The sequence below is a fragment of the Calliopsis andreniformis genome, chromosome 5 (genome assembly GCF_051401765.1).
Source record: "Calliopsis andreniformis isolate RMS-2024a chromosome 5, iyCalAndr_principal, whole genome shotgun sequence".
Lineage (NCBI taxonomy): Eukaryota > Metazoa > Arthropoda > Insecta > Hymenoptera > Andrenidae > Calliopsis > Calliopsis andreniformis.
Window position 1 is genome coordinate 16,329,310 of NC_135066.1, and position 25,270 is coordinate 16,354,579.

At 41.2% G+C, this 25,270-nt stretch overlaps 1 protein-coding gene across 1 annotated transcript; it reads left to right on the forward strand.

The window, feature by feature from the left end:
• Nucleotides 1-3,475: 3,475 nt before the first annotated feature.
• Ppn (proteoglycan-like sulfated glycoprotein papilin) lies at nt 3,476-22,545 on the forward strand. The gene is made up of 34 exons (XM_076377436.1): nt 3,476-3,595; nt 3,732-3,855; nt 4,202-4,455; nt 4,581-4,716; nt 5,558-5,901; nt 6,576-6,755; nt 6,957-7,130; nt 7,717-7,899; nt 8,157-8,298; nt 8,587-8,702; nt 9,001-9,361; nt 9,657-9,857; nt 10,049-10,642; nt 10,729-11,074; nt 11,183-11,307; nt 11,511-11,720; nt 11,933-12,331; nt 12,867-13,223; nt 13,386-13,562; nt 13,643-13,822; nt 14,520-14,699; nt 16,127-16,297; nt 16,823-17,038; nt 17,115-17,285; nt 17,499-17,915; nt 18,219-18,431; nt 18,584-18,748; nt 19,182-19,430; nt 19,515-19,837; nt 19,991-20,141; nt 20,610-21,125; nt 21,536-21,691; nt 21,764-21,877; nt 22,016-22,545. The coding sequence occupies exons 1-34, from the start codon at nt 3,491-3,493 to the stop codon at nt 22,216-22,218; spliced, it is 7,953 nt and encodes a 2,650-aa protein (XP_076233551.1). The 5' UTR covers nt 3,476-3,490; the 3' UTR covers nt 22,219-22,545.
• The last annotated feature ends 2,725 nt before the right edge of the window (nt 22,546-25,270 follow it).

A 25,270-nucleotide genomic window follows, 5' to 3' on the forward strand; every position in this document is an offset into this window, starting at 1 on the left:
CTACCAATATACATCACCCATTAATAATTCCAACAATCTTGTAATTTCCACCCTCTCACTTTACGTCCCCTTGTATCATCCCAACTTCCCTCATTCAACCCCTTGTCCACGTTTAAATCACCCACGCCAAGCGAGAATTCACATCACGAACAATACCTGCCTGAAAGTTCGCCAAGCCAAACTTCCTTCGACCCCGAAAACCACAGACCGTGAGCCATCGATTTGAATAACCGTCAAGGTCAATCGCGAGCAGAAAAGCGATCCCTCATAAATCATTATCTCACGAAGCAGCATCTTTTATACCCTGCATCCACCGAGATCGCGGGCTTTCGCTCGATTTTTTCTCTCGTTTTGCGGTCACCAAACAGCCCCCTTTTCGGCTCCAAACCCACCCAAACCCTCCTTCGTTGTGTCTCCAGCAAGAAATCTTCCGTCATAAATCCCGACCATGTATCCCAGCGCTCGCGTGCGGAGCGCCAGTCTCGTTGGGGATATCCCTTCTTCTTCCTTTTGCCTTCCCTCGATTTATCGACATTACCTGCACACCCTGAACCCTCCCCTTGATCTGGCCGCGATGTGGGCCATCTAATTTCTGCGGTCGGTCCACTGGTTACGGAACAACGTGGAGACTCTAGCAATTGTTGGATGAGTTCTTTTTTTACTTCTGTTAGCCCTGTTTTCACTTTTTATATCAAAGTATAAATTCGTCAGGCTTGTTTAGAGTTATGTAAGGACTTTGGTCATTCTCTTCCCACCACACTCAGTAGTCTATATAGAAGGGTATCTTTAGGCATTTTTAAACATACTAGACTGTATTACACTTTATTCTAACTCTCAGATCAAACTCAGACTTGTCTATACTCTGTACTTTATACTCTGTACTTTATACTCTATACTTTATACTCTGTACTCAGACTCGTATAATTTGCACTTACTACGTGTCGTCACATCGATTAGCTTAATATTTAGTTGTAATCAGTGTTGTAAACAGAAACTTTACCGAATTATATTATATTAAAAAGTTTAATCGGTCTATGACGTTTCTCACAGGAGAATCCAACACGATATTTGTGACAACATTGCATATTGTTGTGTAGTGGAACATATATCGAGGAAGGATTTTACGAGATTTCCTATTATTAACAGACTTGGAGGAAAAAGCGATTTGCTAATTTGTAGAAATCATTACTCTGAAAATACTATGTGTGTCTCTCATGCCTACTCGCCAGAAACTAATTGCTGTCGAATTTTGGAGTCCCTTTTGTAATTATTGCTATCTTAAATGACTACTAAGAGTTAATGCACTAAGGGTGCGAATACACCATTATCGCGTCATGTGAACTTATGTTACATACTATAGATAATCCATAGTATAAGTTGAGGTTTTTCCCTTGTTTTATACCTAAGAGATTTCTTACTATTAGTGGACTTAGAAGAAAAAGAATACCGATTTGCTAATTTGTAGCAGCTCTCGAATTTTAGTGTCCCTTTTCTAATTTTTGCTATATTGAATGACTAATACAAGTTCGGTTGCGAGCATTATTACCACATCACGCGAACTCACGTTACATACTATAGATAATCCAATAATCCATAGTGTGAGCTGAAGTTTTTCTCTTGTTCTAGAGCTAGTTTGCTATAATACGAAACAAATTTGCTATACTATACAATGTGACTTCACGTGACGTGATAATAGTGTGTTCGCACCCTTAGTCACTTAGGGTTGATCTTTCAGGTGGTCAAAACCTTTGAGTTGCTTTTCAGTTTAATGGACGATTCCTTCGAGTGAATCAGTTTCTAATCTCTACGTAACAACGTTCAGTTTGGTCACCAGCGTTTGGCTCTCACGATATCATTGGAGCTATTGAGAATGGTGTTTGCTTGTTTGACTCGTGGATCGATGAGAGGTAGATTGTGTTCCGGTCCGCGTGTTCTGTGCAGGACAATGGCGGGGATGGGTTTGATTAATTGGGCTTGGAGGATCCTTTTATTATTCGGCCCTTGTCACCTGCGGGTTTGTTAACCCTTTTTCACCAGCTGATGAGAGTTCCCTGACTCCTTGGGGTGAAGTCGTTTACTGGTAGCGTGAAATGCTTCTTGCATCCCGAGAAGTTCGCCAATTTAGGATCCTTAGATCATTCGACGAGTCTCGCTGGCTCGTTTAAGGCTAGTAAAGTGAATTGGCTGAATGAAGGGGTCTGAGAAGTCTGCGGAGATGATTCGTTGAATTTCTTGCTTCTTGAGATTGAATTGTCTTCTGCTCCGCGTTTCGTGTCATGGTGAGAGGCATCTTCTAATTCGAGCACGATTTCCTTCTTTTTGCGTATATTTCTTCGCGAAGAAAGGGATCGTCCCATGCTTGCGTTTATTCTCAGCACGCTCGAAGGAACAGGCAGGGCGGAATGCACTCGTGCAGATAAGAGGGGTTGAAGAAAGAAAAACATGGGAATGTACGACATAGGGCCACTCGTAACCCGCAACCGCTAGCTTTTCGAGAGCTTTCACATCGTGGCTTTTTTCTGGGCTCATTCTGAAGTTCCCTCGCGACCCAGTAATTATCGTCAACCTCCCATGTTCCAGATCCTGCTTCGTTCCCCTTGCTTGGAGTTAGCGAATTTTGTGTGTCGATAACACTATTCCTTAATAGTTATATGTATCTCTCATACATACTTATGTATAAGTACGTATAACTTTACATATTCCTTATTAATAATTGTATATATTAAGAGATCTTAATGTAAGGGATTGACTGATTTTATTTTCTTACTAAGGTTTTCATGTGGCACAGGAAGGACTTGAAATTGTCACAATTTGTCACTGCATATTTACTAGATTTTATTACGTAAAAATTCTCTGTTCAGGAATGTCCAGAGGGTGCAAAGGATTTTCGAGCAGAGCAGTGCGCTGAGTTCAATAGGATTCCGTTTGAGGGTGTCTCCTACGAGTGAGTATCGAATACTATACAAAATATCATTTCAAAATCTTGCTGAAAATAGACAGAAAATTTGTCGCCGATGTTGAATTTATTTTGGAACGTTCAACCTCATGTCTCGTCTTTGGATTGGTTCTAATGGCCTTCTGGAGCTGAAACCTGCGATCATTTGAATCCTCTCCTCTGACAGCTTGCAACTTACGACGACAGATTCTCAAATGTAATACATGTCTTTTAACGAGTCTTTGACAGTTTACAGAACTCGTCACCTTAAATATTTTAATATTCACTTTCCAATATTCTTGGAAGCGTGATCAATAATGAACTAGCTTTAAGTGCGTCATCATTACCAAATATTCAAGGATTGAAACATTTGAAAATTTGAAAAAAATTCGAAAGCTCGAAAGTTTAAAGATTCGACAAACCTTTAAAATTAATAATTTTTCTAAAGTGAAACCTTGCTTACGAGTGAAACCTTCTAATTCCACAAAATGGTTCTCTCTTCCTTCCAGCTGGATCCCTTACACAGGCGGGCCGAACAAGTGCGAATTAAATTGCATGCCTCGTGGCGAGCGTTTCTTCTATCGACACAAGCTCGCGGTAACCGATGGGACCTTGTGTGAACCAGAGAAGAACGACGTTTGCGTCGAAGGGAAATGCATGGTGAGTCAACGATCCATGATTCGCGCGTTGTTATTGTCTGCAGGCGCGATAATTATGGAGACAGCCGACGTAAGACGGCGTAATACAAATTGCGATATCGATCGGCGAGTAAGCGGTAATTTGTTTTGATTGCCAGCATGTTGGATGCGACATGATGCTGGGAAGCGACTTGAAGGAGGACGCTTGTAGGGAATGCGGCGGCGACGGTTCTGACTGCAACACTGTTTCCGGTTTGTTCGACAATGATGACCTGCAAGTCGGTAGGTTGCTTTTTTAGTTAATTAATCAACGCTTTAAAGTAGGAAATTGGGGTTTAGAAAGCTGGGAGAATCGTTGAGGCAAGAATAAATATTCTGCGAGCATTTGAACTCAATTTGAAATTAATTCCTTTAGAGATGGAGCTTTTTTATCTGCAAATGCACTATGGAGGCGGAAATCAAAATTATGTCATTAGAAAGCCTCTCTTCTTTAAGCTAGATGGCATACACACGTTTCACAATTATTGAGAAATTAGAAAATTCTTCTAAAAGAAATTAAAGCTTCGTGTCCCTGTGAAGGGTTAACTGAAGTTGGACTCTTGATTTTCTTTAACGAAATTTTACTCAGGGTACATCGACATCCTGCTGATTCCTAAGGGAGCCACAAACATTGTCGTGAAGGAGATTCAACCATCGAATAATTACTTGGCTGTTAGAAATACTACTGGGCATTATTATCTGAATGGAAACTGGAGGATAGACTTCCCACGAAGCTTGAGATTTGCTGGGACTATATTTCACTATTCGAGAGATCCACAAGGTTTTTCGGCGCCTGATATGATCACTGCTTTGGGACCTACGGCTGAACAAATTTACGTGGTGGTAACTATCTGAACCATTTTCATGACTTTTCATCTTACTAAAGTTTTCTTTCATCGAAAGGTAGACACATGTCCATCAATTTATCTTCTATGTTTTATCACTTTTATTGATTTCTATCTTTATAGTTACTCTACCAAGACCACAATGTTGGGGTGCACTATGAATACAGCATACCGAAGAGATTCTCTCAGCAAACCGACGCAGACAGCTACACCTGGATCACCGATGAATTTTCAAGCTGCAGCGTGACCTGTGGCGGAGGTATCACTTTCAACATCAATCTCGTTATCTAAACGTGTAATGATTGCAATTCATGGTCGAGTAATCCATGCTCTGTATACGAAACTATCAGTTCCAAATTTGATCGCATAATTTGCATGAGGTCGATACTTCGCGAGCGTTTATTAATTAATGCGCTTTCGACGTACCATTCGTATTACAGACAGGTATGCACGTATAGTATGATCAATTGTCTGTTCGATAATTCGAGTACTAAACTTGATTATGTTCAAAAGCAAATTTCTGAGAGAGCTCAGACGTCACTGTTCTAGTTAAAAATAATCCATCCCATATACTAAATTATTCATAAAAATTACAGTAAATTGTTTAACTGTTCTTAACCCTAGTACAATTAGTTTGAAATCAGAAATTGAAAATATAGAAATGCACAATAGAACCTTGATTTATTGGGTATCAATTATTTACGATTACGTCAATTCGTTATAATGGTACTACAAATATAGCAGAAAATTAGCTGAGGCTGAGGTATTATGATTAAATAATAGTGTACTAAAAGATACTAGCCATCAGAAAAGATACTTTAGCTTCGATGCTCCAGGGCCTCAATGGCAAATCTGAAGCATCCTCTTGATGATTGATTTTATAATATCCAGTAGCTTATTACTAAATCACAATTTACTTCATTCTCAATCAATGTTCCACTGTAACTTAATTGTCTTTATCCCTTCTAACATTAATCCTGAATAAAGGATACCTAGACCTAACACCGATCCAAGTAATTAAGACCCAATTAATCAAGGCTCTCTTGAACATTTTCCAATCATGTTGGTCCAGTTCCTGACGCGACTCTTTCCTCCAAAAGGTTATCAGTCTAGGAGAGTGGCCTGCGTACGAAGAAGGGACAGCCAACCAGTGGATGAGAGCCTCTGCGATCCACAGATGGAACCAGCTGACACAGAGGCGTGTAACGTGGAGGCCTGTCCACCTGTGTGGGTGGAGGGCGAATGGGGTCCTTGTAGCAAGCACTGCGGGGAAGGGGGCGAACAGAGCAGAGAGATCAAATGCGAGCAGGTCATCTCCGGCGGAATACCGACGGTGGTGGACGATAGCCAGTGTCTGGAGAAGGTGGGACCGAAAGGGCCAACTAGCCAGGAGTGTAACAAAGACGTACAGTGCCCCCAGTTCCATATTGGACCTTGGAAACCGGTATGACTCATCCCACTCGACTCTGTTTTCTTTAATATCGTGCGTGGCCACTTGGACCTGGTAACAGGTGATGCTTTCACTAGACAGTGAATGAGGGATTGGGGGAGTTGGCTGGTGCATTGATTAGATAAGAGGTAGAGTTTGATAGGGAGAACATAGAGATTCTGGGATCTAGGAAAGATGTACTCCTAGTTTTATGTGTCTTGTGATACTGGATCGCTTTTATCTTAAGTAGCTGGTATTTCAACTCTCAGCTGATATGGTCTTAAAATTAAAGCACAGTGATGCAGTTACTGTGATTTTAGTATCAAAAATGGTTTATAGTAGTTCTCAGGAAATCTGTAATTTTTTAGTCAATTAATTCCTCCAAATTTCCAATAAATACCTTCTATATTAAATATCATATTAAATACCTTTTATATTAGTTTAGTCTAGAGACTAGTCTAGACATCTTTAAGGAGACTAACTAGGGGTAAGATCATGTGCCTTACAAGTAGTTTCGAACTCTGACTAACTGTATTGAAAAATCAATATAAAGAAAGTAAAAACTAGAGCCTAACTTTGATCACATAATATCATATAAGGATCAAAGTCTCCTTTAATTTGAATTACAAGTGTCTTGAACTAAACCTCTAAGATGACTTAATGAAAACACTTACCACCTCCATTGACAGTGTGATCATCTATGCGGTTCCGGCAAGCAAACGAGGAAGGTGACTTGTTACAAGAAAGTTGATGGCAAGATCCAAGTGTTAGAAGACGCAGCTTGCGAGGGCGAGGTTCCAGAGCGTGAAAAACCTTGCGAATTGAGACCCTGCGCTGGGCTCGACTGGGTCACCTCGGATTGGAGTGGAGTAAGTCCACAATTTCTTACGCAACGTCAACCAAATACTTCCCCCACTTTTCTAAAATATAAAGTAGAACGTCTTACAGCACCTCTTCATTTAGTAGACACGCTTTTTCGCAAAGGGATATTAAAAATATAACCTGTCTCAATAAAAAGTGACCTATTTACGTTTCTCGTAATCGAGGCTGGAATTTTGGACTCCTTTTAGTGCGATGATAAGTGTGGACTAACTCAAGAGACAAGGACGGCCCACTGCGCGACACAAGACGGTACTGTTTATCCTGATGACAAGTGTGACCCCGAGAAGAAACCGGAACTGACGCGAGATTGCGAGGGCAAAACGGATTGCGAGTTCCTGTGGTTCGGCTCTCAATGGAGCAAGGTAGCTGAATAAAAAATCAAAACATTTAAAACCAAAATTTCTATTTTATTACTGCAAATGAACTTTCAAAAAATGGTTGATCACATATTCCTCAAAGAAGTAATTGAAGTAATTCTTATACTGCTCTTCTCTTCTAGAAAAAATCTAGGTCTATCAGATCTATATAATTAATAACGAGATTCTCTGCCTAATTTCTCAATTTTACTAATCCCTGTAACCAAACTTCACCATCAGCGTATCAAGCTGCGAATACGCAAGAGTTCGCGAACTGTTCGTGAACAGTAAGGACATTCAGCTTTCTAAAAATTATCTGTTCGCGTATCTGTTATACTGTTCTTAGTGTTTGTGAAAAAATCGAGTAAAAATAATAAAAAGTTTGTGAACTATTTGCAGACATTGTTTGCGAACAGTGTTCGCGAACTGCTCGCTGGTGTATACTCAGCTTGACTATTCAGAAAACCTCATCCATCTAAAATCGAAAAGGCACACAATGAACCATCCTTAAAGGCTCGCTTAAAGAGCAAAAATGCACGCTGGTTGGTATGCAAATGACAGTCAACACGCGATCGCTTTTACTCCCACACAGTGCTCGGCGAAATGTGGGTCCGGCGTGCAGACGCGCAAGGTGTTCTGCGGCACGTTCGACGAGGAGACGGTGAAGAAGGTGCCCGACGAAAAATGCGACGCGAGCCAGAGATTCAACGACACGAAGAACTGCACCGCGGAGGAGGAGTGCAAAGGTGAATGGTTCGCTGGCCCGTGGAGCAAGGTAACGTAAACTCGGCGATCAGCGCTCGAAAGCTGCTGCTGGCAGCTCCCGCTGGAAAACGGGGCTTTCACGCGTTTACCAGACATCAATTTTCCCAGCGAATCACGATCCCACAGGGAGACACATTTGCATCCGCGAGAAACGCGTGGTTCCCTCGACCGTTCAAGAAATTTAATATCATCGACGGCTTTCGCGCCGAGCCTAGCATGAACCGTCCGCCTCAAATTTCTTCCATTAATCACCTTACCTCGTTCCAGTGTTCGAAACCATGCGGCGGCGGCAGCATGAACCGCAAAGTGATTTGCATGAAGGACAATGTGACGGCGCCGAGCAGCGAGTGCGACCCCAGCGCGATCATGTTCTCGTCGGAGGATTGCAACAAGCAGCCCTGCGAGGAAGGTGTGTATGATCGTACCTTTGTGCCAGTTGGCGCATTCGATGGTAATTTGTTTGTGACTGACGGATTTTGGGGCTAAGTGGAATCGATATAAGTTCAGTGGTACTTTTATGAGTTTTTGGGGTCTTCGTGGTCTTCGTCTTTGAGAAGGCAAATTTGATTGTTTTAATTGAATTGCTGGTTCCTGAAGAGTGTGAAGGAATCTTGGAAATATGTGTACAGTCATTACTAGAAGAGAGGAAGAAAGTTTAGGTGTATGACCGTTTCTCGAGTAATGACTGGATTTTCAGATGAAATGATCCCAGTTCAAGCAGAGAAGGTCAAAGATCTGGCTGAAGAGGATGAGGAGTGCGAGGTCTACGAAGACGAAGACTTCGTAACTGTTGCTTCCAGTCTGGCGCCTGAAGTAAGTGGAACCTGAACGTAGCTAACCAGACATCTAATTAAGAAAGCTATGTACATACTATTCGTGTCTCGTGAGAAGTCCTCTAGGAAACATTGCTGCTAATGCTTTCCCAGAGACTTCTGGAACACATATAGTATTTATTTCTCAGTTTCTAACACTATCATTTTACTTCACGAACTTTTCCTGTAAATCAGATCCTTTTACCTAAGAATAATTAACTCATAAATTAAGCTCTCGATAAAATTGGTGGTCTCGAAGTTACTCAATGAATTTTATACTAATTTCTGTCCAGGAAGAGGAATCCAGCAAAATGCTCGACCTTACCGAGGCCACGCCTCTCAGTTCGCCAGACGGTTCATCCACTGCAAAGGACATGCACGATGTTATGCTCGGCGATGCTGGTTACACTAGGGGCGACATATCGTCTTGGGAAACAGGGAGTGGGGAAGGAAGTGGCACAGATTATACTGATCTCTTCACTGATCCCTTCACTCGAGAATTTGATACGACGGTGGAGGGCAGTGGAACGACAGAGACGGAAGAAGAATTTTCGACAGTGTCTGGAGTCACTGAGATCAGCGAATCCACGGATGAAACTGTTGAAGGATCTGCCGATGGAACGACTGTTGAAATGACAGATGAAACCACTGTGTCTGGTGGTAAATTATTGAAGCATTTTGCATATGTAATCTAATTGGGACTTTTCAAAAGACTCCACAATTTTTAAGCTTAATTAGCAAAATTTTGAATAGAAGTGTTTTTATTAAACTTTTTTCAATTGTTACTAAAAAATTATTATATGTATTTTTTTTTCTGAATTGTGTCACTTTTAAAATAAGCATGTGATTTATTCTTGCAAAATAATTTACGCTAAAAGTCTCAAAATTGCCATTTGATTAGAATAGAGATCCTATGCAAGGTACTTTAAATTTATTATCTAAATAATTTGTCCAGAAACAAAAGTGACTGAATCTGGAGCAACAGAAGGTTCAGGCGCCACAGATGAGACGTCTGAGGCTCCAGCATCAACAGAGTCTATGGAAACTGAGACAACTGGCCCCACAGAGTCCACGGAATCGGGACCAACAACCTCCTCCTCTGAATCTGAGAGTACATCTACAGAAGAAACCGCTTCAACAGTCACTGAAGAAACAGGTAACTTACAATTACATTCAAATATATCGAATAGCTTTCTCTTAGAACAACAATTCATGTCTTTCACCTCTTACACTTTCTACCAATTTGATTTGAATATTTAAATTCGCACGAAGAATCAACCGTGGCCATGTCCACCGTCGAGACATCCACGGAACTGGAAGTGAAAGGCGAGTACGAGTCCAGGGAAGTGACAGAGGAATCCCCGGTGTCAACAGAAAGTACAGAATCAGGTGCCACAGAAGGTACCACCGAATCGGGACCAACAGAGACTACGATGTCGACCGAAGTCTCGGCCACCGAAGAATCCACCGAATCTGGCGCCACCACAGAATCTGGAGCCACTACAGTGTCTGGAGCAACAGAAGCCACTGAAACAACTGAGTCTGGTATGACCACTGAATCTGGAATGACTACCGAGTCTGGAATGTCTACTGAATCTGAAATGTCTACTGAATCTGGTATGACTACTGAATCTGGTATGACTACTGAATCTGGAATGTCTACTGAGTCTGAGATGACTACTGAGTCTGGAATGACTACTGAGTCTGGTATGACTACTGAGTCTGGTATGACCACTGAATCTGGAGAAACAACGACAGAAGAGTCGACAGTGTCTGGAGAGACGACAGAATCAGGGGCTAGTACAGAATCCACGGAGACCACAGAGTCTGGGCCAACGGAGTCTACTGAAAGCACTGTGACTGAGATGACAGAGAGCACTGTCTCTGGATTGACACCATCCACGGAGGAAGAGGAGACGGAAATGACAGAAAGGACGCTTGGTGAGCTTCATTATTCGATTACTAAACTAATATTTAATCATTTTTACAATTCGAATCGTATTTCGAATGATGTATCTTTGTTTCAGTTTCCGAATTCTGGACCACCATCAGTCCAGACATGACGCCCAAACATCGCGTCTGCAAGGTTCCTAAGAAGAAGAAGACATGCAAAACTTCGCCCTTCGGTTGCTGTTATGATGGAGTCACCCCAGCTGAAGGTCCATTTGATCAAGGTTGCCCCACACCGCAGACCTGTAACGAAACCAAGTTTGGATGCTGTCCTGATGGCGTGTCGCCAGCTTCTGGTCCAGAGAACAAAGGTTGCCCTGAGACTCATTGTGACGAGTCACTGTTTGGTTGCTGTCCTGATGGTGTTACTGCAGCTGAGGGTAATGACCTCGAAGGATGCAAGAAGCCTTGCAACGAGACAGAGTGAGTTATTAATAAATCAATACATATAATATTTAATACTTTAAGATGAAATTTTAATACAGTAATCTCGTATTCAATACACATTATGTATTTTGTTGGTTATTTTAGGTTTGGTTGCTGCCCAGATAATGAAACCCCAGCCAGCGGGAAGGATAATTTGGGATGCTGCAATGTTACCGAGTTCGGTTGCTGTCCTGATGGAATCAAGGCAGCTTCTGGTCCAGACGAAGCAGGTACGTTGAGTTGTAGAATTTTTAGGTCTTCTTATAGGCAATCTAATATTTGACTAACGTTTAGACTAAATTTCTATTTCTTCGAGTCCATATAAAAAACTTAGAACAGTAATATTCACTTACGGAAAGACCCAATACTTGGGGATTCTAAAAATTAACCTAGTTCCTAATATCAGCAAATATAATTGTTGTGACGATAACAGGTTGCGAGGAAGAGATTACTTCCGTCAGTCCCATCACAGAAGAATATGAAACCACCACAATACAAGAAGATTGCGCGAACACGACTTATGGGTGCTGCCCAGATGGAGTCTCCACTGCCACTGGTACCAACTTCGAAGGCTGTGGTGTTATTAACGCTGAAAACTGCACTGCGTCATACTTTGGATGCTGCCCCAATTCCACCTCACCAGGTTGGTTGCAAAAAACCATTTATTCCAGTCATTTCTCATAAACATATTTTTATTTTAAAATATCTGCTTAATCTATACAGCATCCACAGTTATTCCACAATTTCTTTTCATAAAACTATAGTGTCTTTTCATTTCGCTTATCTCTTAAACCTTCTTGTACTCGCCGCTCTAATAGCAATTAAATTGCAATAATATTTACTAACTGCAACTAGCTCTGGGACCGAATAACTATGGCTGCCGTATGCCATGCGACAATACCACTTATGGTTGCTGCGAGGATGGTGTCACTCCTGCACACGGGCCGAATAGAGAGGGTTGCTGCTTGTCGACTCCATACAAGTGCTGTCCAGACAATATACTGCCTGCTCGAGGACCAGACTTCTATGGCTGCGGCTGCCAATACACGAGATTCGGCTGTTGCCCAGATAACAGCACCGCGGCACGTGGACCGAATAACGAGGGATGCGGCTGCCAGTACACGCCTAATGGATGCTGTCCAAATCGCTTCACGCCAGCCACTGGACCGAATTATGAGGGTTGTCCATGCTACACTTATCAGTTTGGATGCTGTCCTGATGGTGTTACTATTGCTAAAGGACCTCATGGACAAGGTAACTATTAACCAAGAGCAGTGAAGCTTTAGTCTTGTTTTATTTGAATGCCAAATTGGGGAGAAAATATCTATTGCCTGAGCTGTTATTTATTATCATGAATAGGAATAATTGAAGTCTGATAGAATTAGGTGCTCAGAAATTTTTCTCATCTCGTAGAACACTTTAGTTTAAAACTCCTGTAGTTCCAACTATAGAATTTTAGATTTCTAGCACAAAGTGTATTATGCTTTATAATTTTTTATTTAGTTTAGAATTCACTTCTGGGAGTAATTTCTCCTTTAAATACTTGCTTCAAAATTTACTACTCATTTTTAGATTCTGATAAAATAGAATCTACAACACCTCGTAAATTTTTCTTCGATTCAACGCTAACTTCTGTATATAGATAATGTCTTCTTTAGATTAATCTGTGAGACACCACCTACTCTATGTCCCAAAGACAGCTTCCTTCACGAGTGTAACACTTTGTTATAAATCGAAAGGTAAAGGCCAGTGGGAGGTCAAATAACGCCACGATTTACTCAATTCACAGGCTGTGGTTGCGAGAATACGGAATTCAAGTGCTGCTCCGATGGCAGAACTCCAGCCAAGGGTCCGAACTTCGCTGGGTGTACTTGCGACGCCTCGAAGTACGGCTGCTGTCCAGACGGGGTGGAAGAAGCGCAGGGAGAGAATTTCGAGGGCTGTCTCACGGTTCCATCAACCCCGGGAGCGGCCTGTGCACTCGAGAGGGACAGAGGTTCTTGCAGGGACTTCACTGTCAAGTGGTACTTCGATACGGAATACGGTGGCTGCTCGCGATTCTGGTATGGTGGCTGCGAGGGTAACGATAATCGATTCAAGACTCAAGAAGAGTGTAAGGAAGTGTGCGTTTCGCCGAAAGGAAAAGGTGAGGAAGAAACATATCAATAAAAAGAATATTTTTATTTCAGAGGGGGATACTTCTTTTTTTGGCCATGTCCATCTACAAAAAATGAATTTTTAATACTCTTCTTTAAAATGTTAGAAAATAGAGACCGTTTTTACTAGGAGCTCGTTGTTATATTTATAGACGCCTGTTATCTACCCAAAATCTCTGGACCCTGCGAGGGCTATTTCCCAACATGGTACTACGATACTGGCAGAAAGCAGTGTGGCCAGTTTGTATACGGTGGTTGTCTTGGAAACGCGAATAAGTTCAAGACTAGAGAGGAATGCGAAGAGCTTTGCGTTACTCGTGACGATCTTGGTAAACACATCTCCACATATATCTCTAGACTCTAGGCATTGACTTTACTGTTTAGTTTTAACTGAACAAATTTACCCAAGATCCATGTGAGCAGCCTAAGGAACCAGGCCCCTGCCAGGGTAACTTCACCAAGTGGTTCTATAACGCAGAGACGCAAGCCTGCGAGAAATTCACATATGGTGGCTGCAAAGCAAACAATAACAACTTCGCCACAGAGATCGCTTGCCATCAGCAATGTCTGCAGCCAGGAAGAAGACGAGGTACGTATCTGAAGCAAGTGGCTCTAAAGGCAGCACGTATCATGCTCGATTTTCTTGCCTGAACTCGTTTTCCCTGTTAAGAATACAATCCAGATTTTTACTTTTTGGGATTGAAAACGATGGTCCCTTGATCCCTCGGTTTTCTAAATTAAATTTTGAGTGGGAATGAAAATACTAATTCATAGTATTAATTCCCGAATATCCAGAAGTCTATGAAAGACTTTTATTTGTAAAAAAGGAGATACTAAGAAAGAGGGACTAAAAAATTGTAGAAAATGTCCCCTCATCAAAATAAGTACCTTAATTGTATATCTTCTGGTTGAGAAAAAGCTAAGGCGCTGGAAACTTTGATCAAACTGGACCTAAGAGCCAGCCTATATTAAGTCCACTTATTCTCTGTTCCACTCAACACACTTTACTTCTAGGGTCCAAATATGTAAGTATCACCACGTAAATTTTTAGAAGCTTTCAAGCAATCTGAAGTAAATCTTCTCAAGTTGCCAGCGACTTAGTACCCCTTTGATTATTAAACCATCCATTGTCGACTCGGTACCAATTCGAATCATCTCTCAAAAATCTCTACCTTAAAGTGAGCCAATCTCGCGCCCATCACCCGCCGAAATTAATCGGCACCACTCATCCTCATTCGCGCCGAGCATAATCGGGCCAGTAATTGAAGCATAAAAAATATTTGCAGTAAAACTGAGAGAAGTGTGCGCCCTGGAGAAAGATCCCGGGCCCTGTCCGGGCTCGGTGTTGCGCTGGTATTATGACGCCGCGCGTCAGACGTGTAGCCAATTTGTTTACGGCGGTTGCAAAGGCAACGCGAATAGATTCCGTACGCGTGCTGCCTGCGAGCAGCGCTGCCCCGTAAAAGGTACCAGACTCAAGAGCAAAGAACGTCACCGAAACGAGAAACGAAAATTTCGAGAGGCGACGCGCGATAGCCAATGCTCTGCGAAGAGAGGCTAGCTTCTATGCTTCGCTGTGAACAGTAAACAGCGTCACTGGCAATCCGTAGAAAGCGAAAGTCGTTTCTGTCGCGAGCGTGGGTGTTGGTGGACCGATAGACGTTCTTGACTTTGTCGTTGGTGTTGGTTCGTTTGTTCTTTGCCAGCTGAGCGCACTTATATCGCCTCTGCAGTATCGTTGTCGCCTGTTTTCCTCGCAACTGCACACCGTTGCCTTTCGCGAGCACCGCCCTGCACTTCTGTTCGTTATGCTGGCGCATTACAGTACTGGTTATTTCAAATGGTACTTGTATTATATTTCCTTAACGACTCGTTGGAACTGGGGGTTGTTCGAGAGCGGACACGATTGTTCTGTTGTGTCGTTCGTTGGAAGGGATGCTGGGTGGACGGAGGAACGCGAGGCCCTTCGTTGGTGGCGGGGAATATTTGCGTTGAATGTCCTATTTAATGGTCTAGTGATGAGAGTGAGTCGTGAGAGTAAATGATAGTAGTGTCTTAACCCTTTCATGTTATTATTGGAAGCTTTATGTGCCTTTAAACTTAAGTACCTAAAAATTAGTGTTTTCTAGAGTGAATGTAAGTGGAAAGTTTTTAGTGTTATCCTGAGGAATTATGAATGTAGATAACTGATAGTTTTCTTGAAATTTATTCTTAAACGTCTGATTCTTTTTTGGGAATTGTAAAATATTCTGATATTGCCATTTTTGGTGACAGAAAGGCATGGAATAATAATCAGACAATTATGGAGTAGAGTAGTTATACTGTAACTGTTTTAATGGTGATAAATTCTACCATATTTGCATTATTTACGTGATGATCTAAAATGAATTTAGAATTTATTAGCAGATAGTAATACGTAGTATGTATTAAAGGCTTAGAAAAATTGTAGAAAATATAAAGACAACATCTGGGACAAGTAAAACCAAGTAAATTGCCAGGGTTAAGTAGTACGAATTTTCGGTCTGCCTAATGATTGACTTATACTACTTGCGCTCTCAAACCTAATCAGACATGAATGAATAGGATGTTGTCAATTCGACGCAAATATTCACCAAAAATTAAATCACACTTTTTTCCACGACAGAATACTCAAATGGACCCAGAATTACAATAACTAACGCTTACAATAATTTACACTTTCAGGTGTTCAAATGAGATATTCACTTATGATTAATTTACACAAAATCTATTAACCCTTTGCGATTCCCATGTTCTTCCTACTTATTGCTTGCTGATAAGATATTTCTGTTACCCTATTATTGCCATGGAATTGCAAATGGTTGATACGAGAGAATACCTAACTCTGCATGACATTAATCAATGGGATTAACAGACAGTTGCTTGCTGCCGCGAGCGGAGGGTAACTGCGGGGAGAAGCAATCCCGATGGTACTTTGATCAGTCGGAGAATCGGTGCATGCCATTCTATTATACCGGTTGTGATGGAAATAAAAATAATTTCGAATCTAGAGAAGCATGCGAGTCTGATTGCCCACCTAAGATTGGTAAGAACTCACCTAATCACTGAATCCTTCTATTAAAACACGAATATTCATTTCATAACGAATTCTGCGACACAATTAACAGTTCTCACGGCACGAATTTTCATTAATCGCGAATGTTCCTTCGCATAACTTGTTCAGAGTTTGCGCCAAATGCACGCGACTGTTTGTGCTGTGTTTTTAATGTGCATCAACGCTACTCTCTTAAGAAAAAATATGTATTTCACGCGATCTTTGGCAGAAATTTCACGAAACTCTCTGTGTCCTACGTCGCTTTATTTCGTAGATAATGTGACGTGGAAACGAATGATATTTGTCAGTGTCGAAAAATATGTAGAAGGAATATAGAAGTTAACATTCAAAATAGCTAAAATTACACTATTAACTGAAAACTGAAATCTCCCAAGTAGAAAAGTGAATTTATGGGAAAAGAATGATACACAAGTTTTTCGATCTACAGAATATTTTTCGTTTCCCCACGTCAACTACAGCTCAATTAATTCTAATACCCCTGTAACTCGAATACAGAGCAAGACACCTGTCTCTTGCCCGCGCTGTTGGGAGAATGCCACAACTACACTCAACGATGGTACTACGATTCTTACGAACAACAGTGTAGACAATTCTACTACGGTGGCTGCGGTGGAAACGAAAATAATTTCCAAACTGAGCAGGATTGTCTCGGCAGGTGCCAAACTGCGCTCACTACACCTGCTCCTCCAAGAGAGCCAGAATTCAGACTGGGTAATGCACCAAAAAGTTGACAGAAAGCTTGAAGCATACAGAAGGTTACACGAAATTTGTGTGTTAATTTTTCTAGACTTCTGCTTCCTTCCCGATGCCCATGGACCATGTTCTATTGAACAAATCAAGTGGTTCTATGACAGCAGAGATGGTGTCTGCAAACAGTTTAGATATGGTGGTTGCCAGAGCAATGGGAACAACTTTAACTCGAGAGAGGAGTGCGAATATCGATGTGGAGATGTTCAAGGTACCCCACTTTACTTAATATTATTATTCAGAAATATTAAAAAAAGATAATAAATTGATATTCACTATTTCACTCTGTAGGAATAGTTACAGAGGAGGATAAAAAAGGATCAAAATTTTCGATAATTATATTTGAAGCCAAAAATAAATTTTTATTTAGACTCCAATTCTCTATATAAAAAATAATTAACACGTATCAATTTCATATTTCCAGATCCTTGCACCATGCCCAAAGTCGTTGGTCCCTGCAATGGCGTCGACAGACAGTACTACTACGACTACCATACGGATTCCTGTTACGAATTCGAGTACAGCGGCTGTCAAGGCAACAAGAACCGCTTCCAGGACCGAGACACCTGTGAAAGGAAGTGCAAGAAGAAGCCCTCGCCAACAGAAGCTGCTCCCAATGTCACCATTACGCCAGCACCTCCAGTTGAGGGTGTCTCGAAGAGTCCTATTTGTTATACACCAGTTGATCCTGGCACTTGCGATGGTGATATCACTGCCTATTACTACGATGCACAAAATCAGCAGTGTCAGGCGTTCATCTACGGTGGTTGCGAAGGAAACGCGAATCGTTTCCAGACGGAGGAGCAATGCGAACGTCTGTGCGGGAAATTCCAGGGACAAGGTAAGAATTTTAGGAATTTTTGGTGCAGTGAAAAAATACAATAACTTAAAACTTGAACCACAGTAAATGGAATAATAAAATTGAATACAATTTTTGACGCTATGCGTCTAGGTTCCTTTTTTCTATAGAGAACTCTCTATTAGTACTATTTAGTTTAGTGCACTGCATTCCTGATTTTTTGAATTCCTTGTGGGTGACTTATTGGACAACATAAATCTGTGAATATCTAGCTTAGTTTCAGGCATAAATAAGAGAATAAAATTGAAACAAAAATATAAATAAAACTGAAATGTGCTTTTGCAGATACATGCAACCAGCCAGCAGACTCTGGCGAGTGCAGAGGCTCTTTCCAGAAATATTACTACGACTCGATCAGCCGTACCTGTCGAGAATTTCTATATGGCGGCTGTGAGGGCAACGCGAACAGGTTCAGCACAGCATCCGAGTGCGAGTCGATTTGCATTCATCACGAGGAGCCTGTACCACCTGGAAATGATACTAGTCTTTCGAATTTGTGTAAGTATTTTGCTTTTTTATTCGTGTGGTATTAAAAAGCTATATTTGCTCAATGGAGCTTGAGAAGTTTTCGAGATAACTCGAAGATCAGTTACTTGGGAAAAGTGAACCTGGTTCGTAATAACACTGACGAATTTTGAACGCTGATTCAGCGGTCTGTAAAGAACCTGTCGACATCGGCTCCTGCACTTCCGGTTACAAGAGATTCTACTTCGACGATGATCTGCAAACCTGTCGTGGGTTCATTTACACTGGCTGCGGCGGCAATCGTAACAGATTCAAGACCTTCGAGTCTTGCATTAACACTTGCCTTAGGAGTAAGTCGAGGAAATGGTCGTCAATGTTTAAATAGTTTTTTTTTTAGACATTTCAGCTGACTGCTTTGAACGTGGTGCATATAGTTGCACACGTGAATTCACCTGCGAGCCGCACTGTATTTTATTTTATATAGTTTTTATATTATTATACATACTTTGTAACCTTTACGCTTTTCCACACTTTCCAAGCAACATCCTCTCTCACAATTTTATCAAATATATCCTCTGAAGGCAAATAGGAAAATTCTATTTTCCTATGTACCCTTGAAGATTCAGCTAGCTGCAAAAATGTACAATAATGCTCACTCTGCGATATATATTTTTCACTATTTCCTTTTTCATTTTATTTCAATATTTTTCGTATTTTTCCATTTTTATTTTTTGTAGGAAATCGTTCCATGTCAATAACTTTAATCGTCAAATTTTATCGCAGCAACGAAGTTTAACGAGATCGACGTAGACTCTGGAAGAGACACGAAGGACCCTTGCGTGGAAGCTCGCGAGGAATGCAACACCATTCGCTGTCCTTATGGCAAGGAGGCCTTCGTGGATTCTCAAGACTGCGAGCGATGTCGCTGTGTGGACCCTTGCAGGACACAGATCTGCCCTGATGGAACCAGATGCGCCATCACTCTAGTCGCCACCAAGGATGGCACTGAGTACAAGGGAGTCTGCAGATCAAGTAACTATCAGATTTAATTTATTCAGCGTTATAGTAATCCTTGACACTGACCAATGAGACTGTAACAATATTTTCTGCGTAAAGCTACGAAACCAGGCAACTGTCCGAAGGTATCGAACAGTACCAGATGCGAACACGAGTGTCTGACCGATGCAGACTGCGGAGGAGACACTAAATGCTGCAACAATGGTTGTGGCACCTCTTGCCTTGAACCTGCTGCTGAAGAAGTAGAAGTGACTACCTTAAGAACCTGGGTCACCTCTCCGCCAGTTGGAGCGGAACCAGCTTCGATTCAGCAACCAGAAGAGCCTCGAGTCAGTGCACAGGAAGGTGGTTACGTCACGCTGAGGTGCGTGGCGCATGGCAACCCGAAACCTGCTATCACTTGGAGAAAGGACACGACATTGGTGAGGATTTTTTAGTTTAAAAAAATGACTAGAAATAGTGAGACATCGAACTATATAATTCTAAAGTCTAGAATTCTGAAATATCCTCTTACGTCATGATGGAACAATTTAATTACTCTCTATCGATGGTGATTCAATTTTTATTTTCTGTAGATCGGACCTGCAGAGAACAGGCGTCGTATACTCCTCGATGGCTCCCTCCAGATCATCAATCTGTACAGATATGATGGAGGAACTTACGTCTGCACAGCTGACAATGGCCTAGGACCTCCGGTAAGACTGGAGTATCAATTAGTGGTCACAGGTACGTACCAAGTTATATTGTTAGCCTGAAGGACCATGGGATGGGCATGGATTTATTGTTTGGTGAATGTTAGTTACTGTAACAGTAAAAATACTATCTTGATTGTGGTAGCTAGTCTAACTGGGTTGACCAACGTGATCGTCTTATTTTCTAATAGCTGATAGTTATTGCACTCAGAAAAACACTGACATTAATAATATTTGTGGTGCTTGAATGTGGATCCCCTAGAAATGATAAGAACATGAAACTTGAGAAATATCATGTACGGAATTTCTAGTAAAATTTAAACTAATGGATCTGACAAGGTCTTCCTAATTTCAAACTGAAGTACTTGTTCCGCTTAAGTAGCTCATTTCTAAGAGATCCACGCGTCGATCGTTTGTATACTGTACTTCACGATCTTCCTCTTCTCTAACAATTCGGTGACGGTGTCCAACTACCTTCTGTGCATGCTTGCATCTTGTGTAGACCCGCAGCAACTACCAGCGACCATAATAGGGGAGCCAAACACGCACCTGACGGTTTCCATGAACTCCCCCATATCTCTCCATTGCTATGCAATGGGTTGGCCAAGACCATTTGTCACCTGGTGGCGAGGCGATCGCATGTTGCCATTGTCCTCTGAGATGTACGAACAGGACACCGATTACACTCTTCTGATTCGATCAGTAACACTGCAGACTCTTGGTGTCTACACTTGCCAAGCCTTCAACGCCATTGGTAAAGCAGCATCTTGGTCGGTGACCCTGCAAGCTGTTGGTCCTGTTTATAATGTCAGACCTGAATACGAGCAGTACACTAAATACCTAGTCCAGCCTCCTAAGAAACCAGAGAAGCCACAGTACCCTTACAGACCCAGTAGAAACCAGACTGCTGAGAATCAGACATATGCACCCTACTATACTTCTAGAATGACGCATATACCTACTGTAAGTCCTCTTGGAGGAACCACTAGCATGGAACCTGGTGGCTCTAGGTACAGAGGTGAGGGCATGAATACTTGATTGATTCTTTAGTGTTCCAACTGCAATGTCAAATTTTTAGTAATGGATTTTGAGTTATTAAAACTTCAAGTTCTATCAAATCTGGCAAAAAGTTCTACAGGATTTTAAGTAAAGATAAAATCTAGAAATCACCTGATAAATTTTATAAGTAGTTTATAAACCGACGATGCAATTGGACTTGGTTTTCTTTCACTATGCCTGCATGACTAACACTGTGCTTCTCTAATTTGCTTGAAAGTCTATTAACTGCATTGCAAAAATACTAACTAATTACAGGAAGACAAACTGGGTCTATGTACCTTTTCTTACTGCAAAATTGCTTTTTTACTTATTCAGTTTGCTAATTATGAGACTGTGATTATCTTTAATGAACTATTGATCTCATCGCAGTTCCTCTCAACGTCAGCATATCGGTAGGACAAAATCAGTTCCCCGAGGGAAGCGACGTCAGCATCGCTTGCAACATCGATGGCTATCCCATTCCACGAGTGTCGTGGTACAAAGACGATATTCAAATTCAACCCAATAATAGAATTCAAATCTCTGGTGGGTATTTCATCGCAAGAACCACTATATCTCAGAAAACACCTTAACGAATCACTCGAATTCTGTTTCCAGAGGTGAACAGACTTGTGATCAGTGATGCCAACAGAGAGGACTCTGGTCGATATCGTTGCGAGGCTGCCAACGATTACTCAACAGCCTCTGACAGCGTAGACATCCAAGTTGCTGGTAAGATATCAAATTCTTCTCACTTTAAGATGCACTTGCTTCTTACTTCGCCACATTCAATTATAATAACACAGAATCAAGATTCTTTCCCTATACTTTCTCCTAAATCTCACAAAAAACCATTCACTTTCTCTTCAGGTATCTTCATCCACCCGAACTGCCAAGACAACTCATTCTTCGCGAAGTGCGATCTAATCGTGAAGGCCAGATACTGCACACACAAATACTACGCGAAGTTCTGTTGCCGTTCGTGCACAGAGGCAGGCCAGCTGCCTTCCAGAGGGCCACATCTAAGCAATTCCAGAAGAAGGCGAAGGTACATCCTGAAGACGCTCGTCTAAGACGTCGAAGACGACGTCAGTGCTTCGGGTGCGCCTGATGGAGTCTAGACGAGCAACGAAACACGATCAGGCGAGACATCGACTTAATTCAAGGGAAGGGACAACAGAGAGGGGCTGAAAATCCAGGGAACACCTGCATCTCGAAGGATGCTGCGTAATCGACGTTAACTCACTGCCAAAGCCTTAGAGCGTCTATACATAGGTATCTTAATATATTAAGTAACAGCGAGAGACGAAAACGGAATTAGAATACGACGCAGAGGTGTTTGTACCTCGTCGTAGCTTTTTTCAGATGTCGTTATCCATGTATATACGATCTGACGCTGGGTCCTAGTCGGTCGAAGCCATATTAGGCGGGTTAACTACTGTAGAGGGGTACCTGAAGGTACACGAGATTTCCCCCTTTTCATTTTCTCTTTTTCTAAGTAACACAACGCGCTCGGCGTCCAATCGCGACCGTGTTTGAAGCTCCACTGCTAAGTATATTGGGATCTATACTACAAACTCCATTTAAATCAGTGAGTTGAGGAACAGTGCGAATCCTGAAACTACATTTTCAGATATATTTCAACTGAACGTGTAGTTCTATGCTTTCTAAATATCTGGACCCTAGAGCCAGAGTATATTGTGTTCACTGTTTTTTCATGTGGCTTAATACACTGTGGCTCTGGGGTCCAGATATAGTTTTCAGATTATTCGAATGTGGCTAATTTTGGTTCTTACACTGTTCTTCAACTCACAGACTCATTTATAATACCGTGAATTTTTATCTACAATATTTGATACTTTTGGAATAAGGGAAGATGGTCGTTTCGCGATGTAGACACGTCAGGGGATCAAAACTCATCGTAAATTTCACGAGCCCGCTTGTCATCTCGCGCTCAGCGCAGTTTCAGTCCGAGGCCATCTTTTTCTTAGCGAACGTCGTCGAAACCGGACAGATAGATGAGAACTTGTACCTATTTGTAATGAAGCATATACGCACGTTACGTTGTACAATGTGAATAGTTTATTACGCTGTACGCCATTTATATACTCTATGATACTGTTATCACTTATTCATTATCGATATTCGGATGTATTTGCCATAGTGTATCGCCGCCAAATAGTCCCCGATCGCGATCGAACGATAATTGTAATCTTAGGGACGATCGTGGGTCGCAACGGTGCAATGTCGAAGGACAACGAGGCTTTTGATTCTTGAATTTCGGCTGATCGAACTTCGCTGAGATTTCGTTGCATCTTTGCACGATTCAGTCGCGGTATCAGTCGCTAGCGCCGTGATCGCGTTATATGGGCATATATTAACGTGTTGCATTTATATATTTGTTCCTGAACATTTTAATCGTAATGTTAACTACGTATTGTTACTATGTATGCTGTATCATCTATCGTCAGTCTTCGGTGTTCGAGAGTGGTGGCCCTGGTCCCATGAAACCATTTATTTTTCAAAGTAATAGGAACTGTGGAGCAGGTGCCTAGAATCATTCTTTTCGTAGAAAAACATATTACTTTTTAAACTATTTTCTGCAATAGTGATATAATTCAAAAATTATGATTTTTTAAGAAATGAGGTAATATAGTCAGAGTATAAGAATCATTCTTTCTATATTAATAATTAAACTGTGATTTTTTATGCAAATTTCTATATTCTTAAACAGAATTAGCGAAATGCAAGCTAATTAGAAATTTGTTTTGCCTTCGACATGCCATAAACTGAATTCAATTTTGATATGTTGCAAAATTGTATACTTTGTATAGATCTTGTACCTTTTTGCATATCATAATTTACCTTCCATAAATGCATAAAAATTCACAGTCTATTAATACTTAAAAAGTAGCAAATTTTCAAGTTATATTGTAATTGCAGCAGATGAGCTATATCTTAAAATGTAGGTTTCAAGAAATGTGGAAGAATTCTTTTATTCTCTGTTGCCTGTAATTGAGAAGCAGTGGTTAACTAGTGCTGTCACTCCCAAATACCGCAGAAATATCAGTAGCTCGTAGCATATCAGAATTCCGAAGGAAAATGTACCAAAAGCATTTATATGTGTATACCGTAAGCGTAAGTTTTACTTAATCGACCCAAGTCGAAAGGATCCACGGAACCGTAGGGAACGGACCCTCTTTTTTCATCTTATCGTTTTCAGTCACAGTAAATGACAGTGCCTTATTAGACGCCCTTCGAAAGTGTCGGGGAAAGAGTGCTGAATATGCATATCTCCATACGGACACCGATAGTGTAAATATTCGACATAGTGTACGCAAAGAATGGAGCAGTTGTGGACTGCGAGAAAAGTGTAGAAACGTTTCGAGTTTAGATGACAGTACTGAACGAATTCCTCCGAATTATCCTTTTTTTAATGAATTTCACTTCCATTTATATTCTCTTCAAATCTCTATAGATATAAATTTTCTTATAAAGAAAGTTTCTTATAAATAAAGATTCTATTCCAAATTGTTATAAATATAGAAGAAACATGACCATACGAAGTTTGTATTAATTTCAAGACCGAGATCAGAACCAAAATTTTTATTCTGGAATGGATATTTGCAACATTGAAGTAGAGTTAGATCCAAAAATACATATCAATGACTCAGACCAAATTTGAAAAGTTACGACAATCGGGTTCAAAAACGAATGCATATCATAGGGTTCTAATGCCACGTTTCGAGGCACGATTGATTTTTCGATTGACTCGGAGGAATCGGGCCAGAAGAACGAAAACTAAATAAATATTAAGTACTCTTCTCCTCCGTACTCCTCTAGATCTGACCAAACTAGGTATTACACGATCGTAAAGGATATGTTGTAACGTAGTGACACAGTGACTATCTAGTAAATGTATAAATTAGTTTGCGTATAGTTTCGCGAGTCATAGATATCCTACTGATCACATATCGAAGGTAGCAAAAGGGATCGTGTAAGGAGAGTGGACAGAATCGGGTTTAACGAAGAAAAGGTGCGCGCGGTGAACGTCATTTTCAAGTAGATTCTCCCTTATCCGTAATAGTAAATAATTTATATTTCTACCGTGTGATTTAACGATTG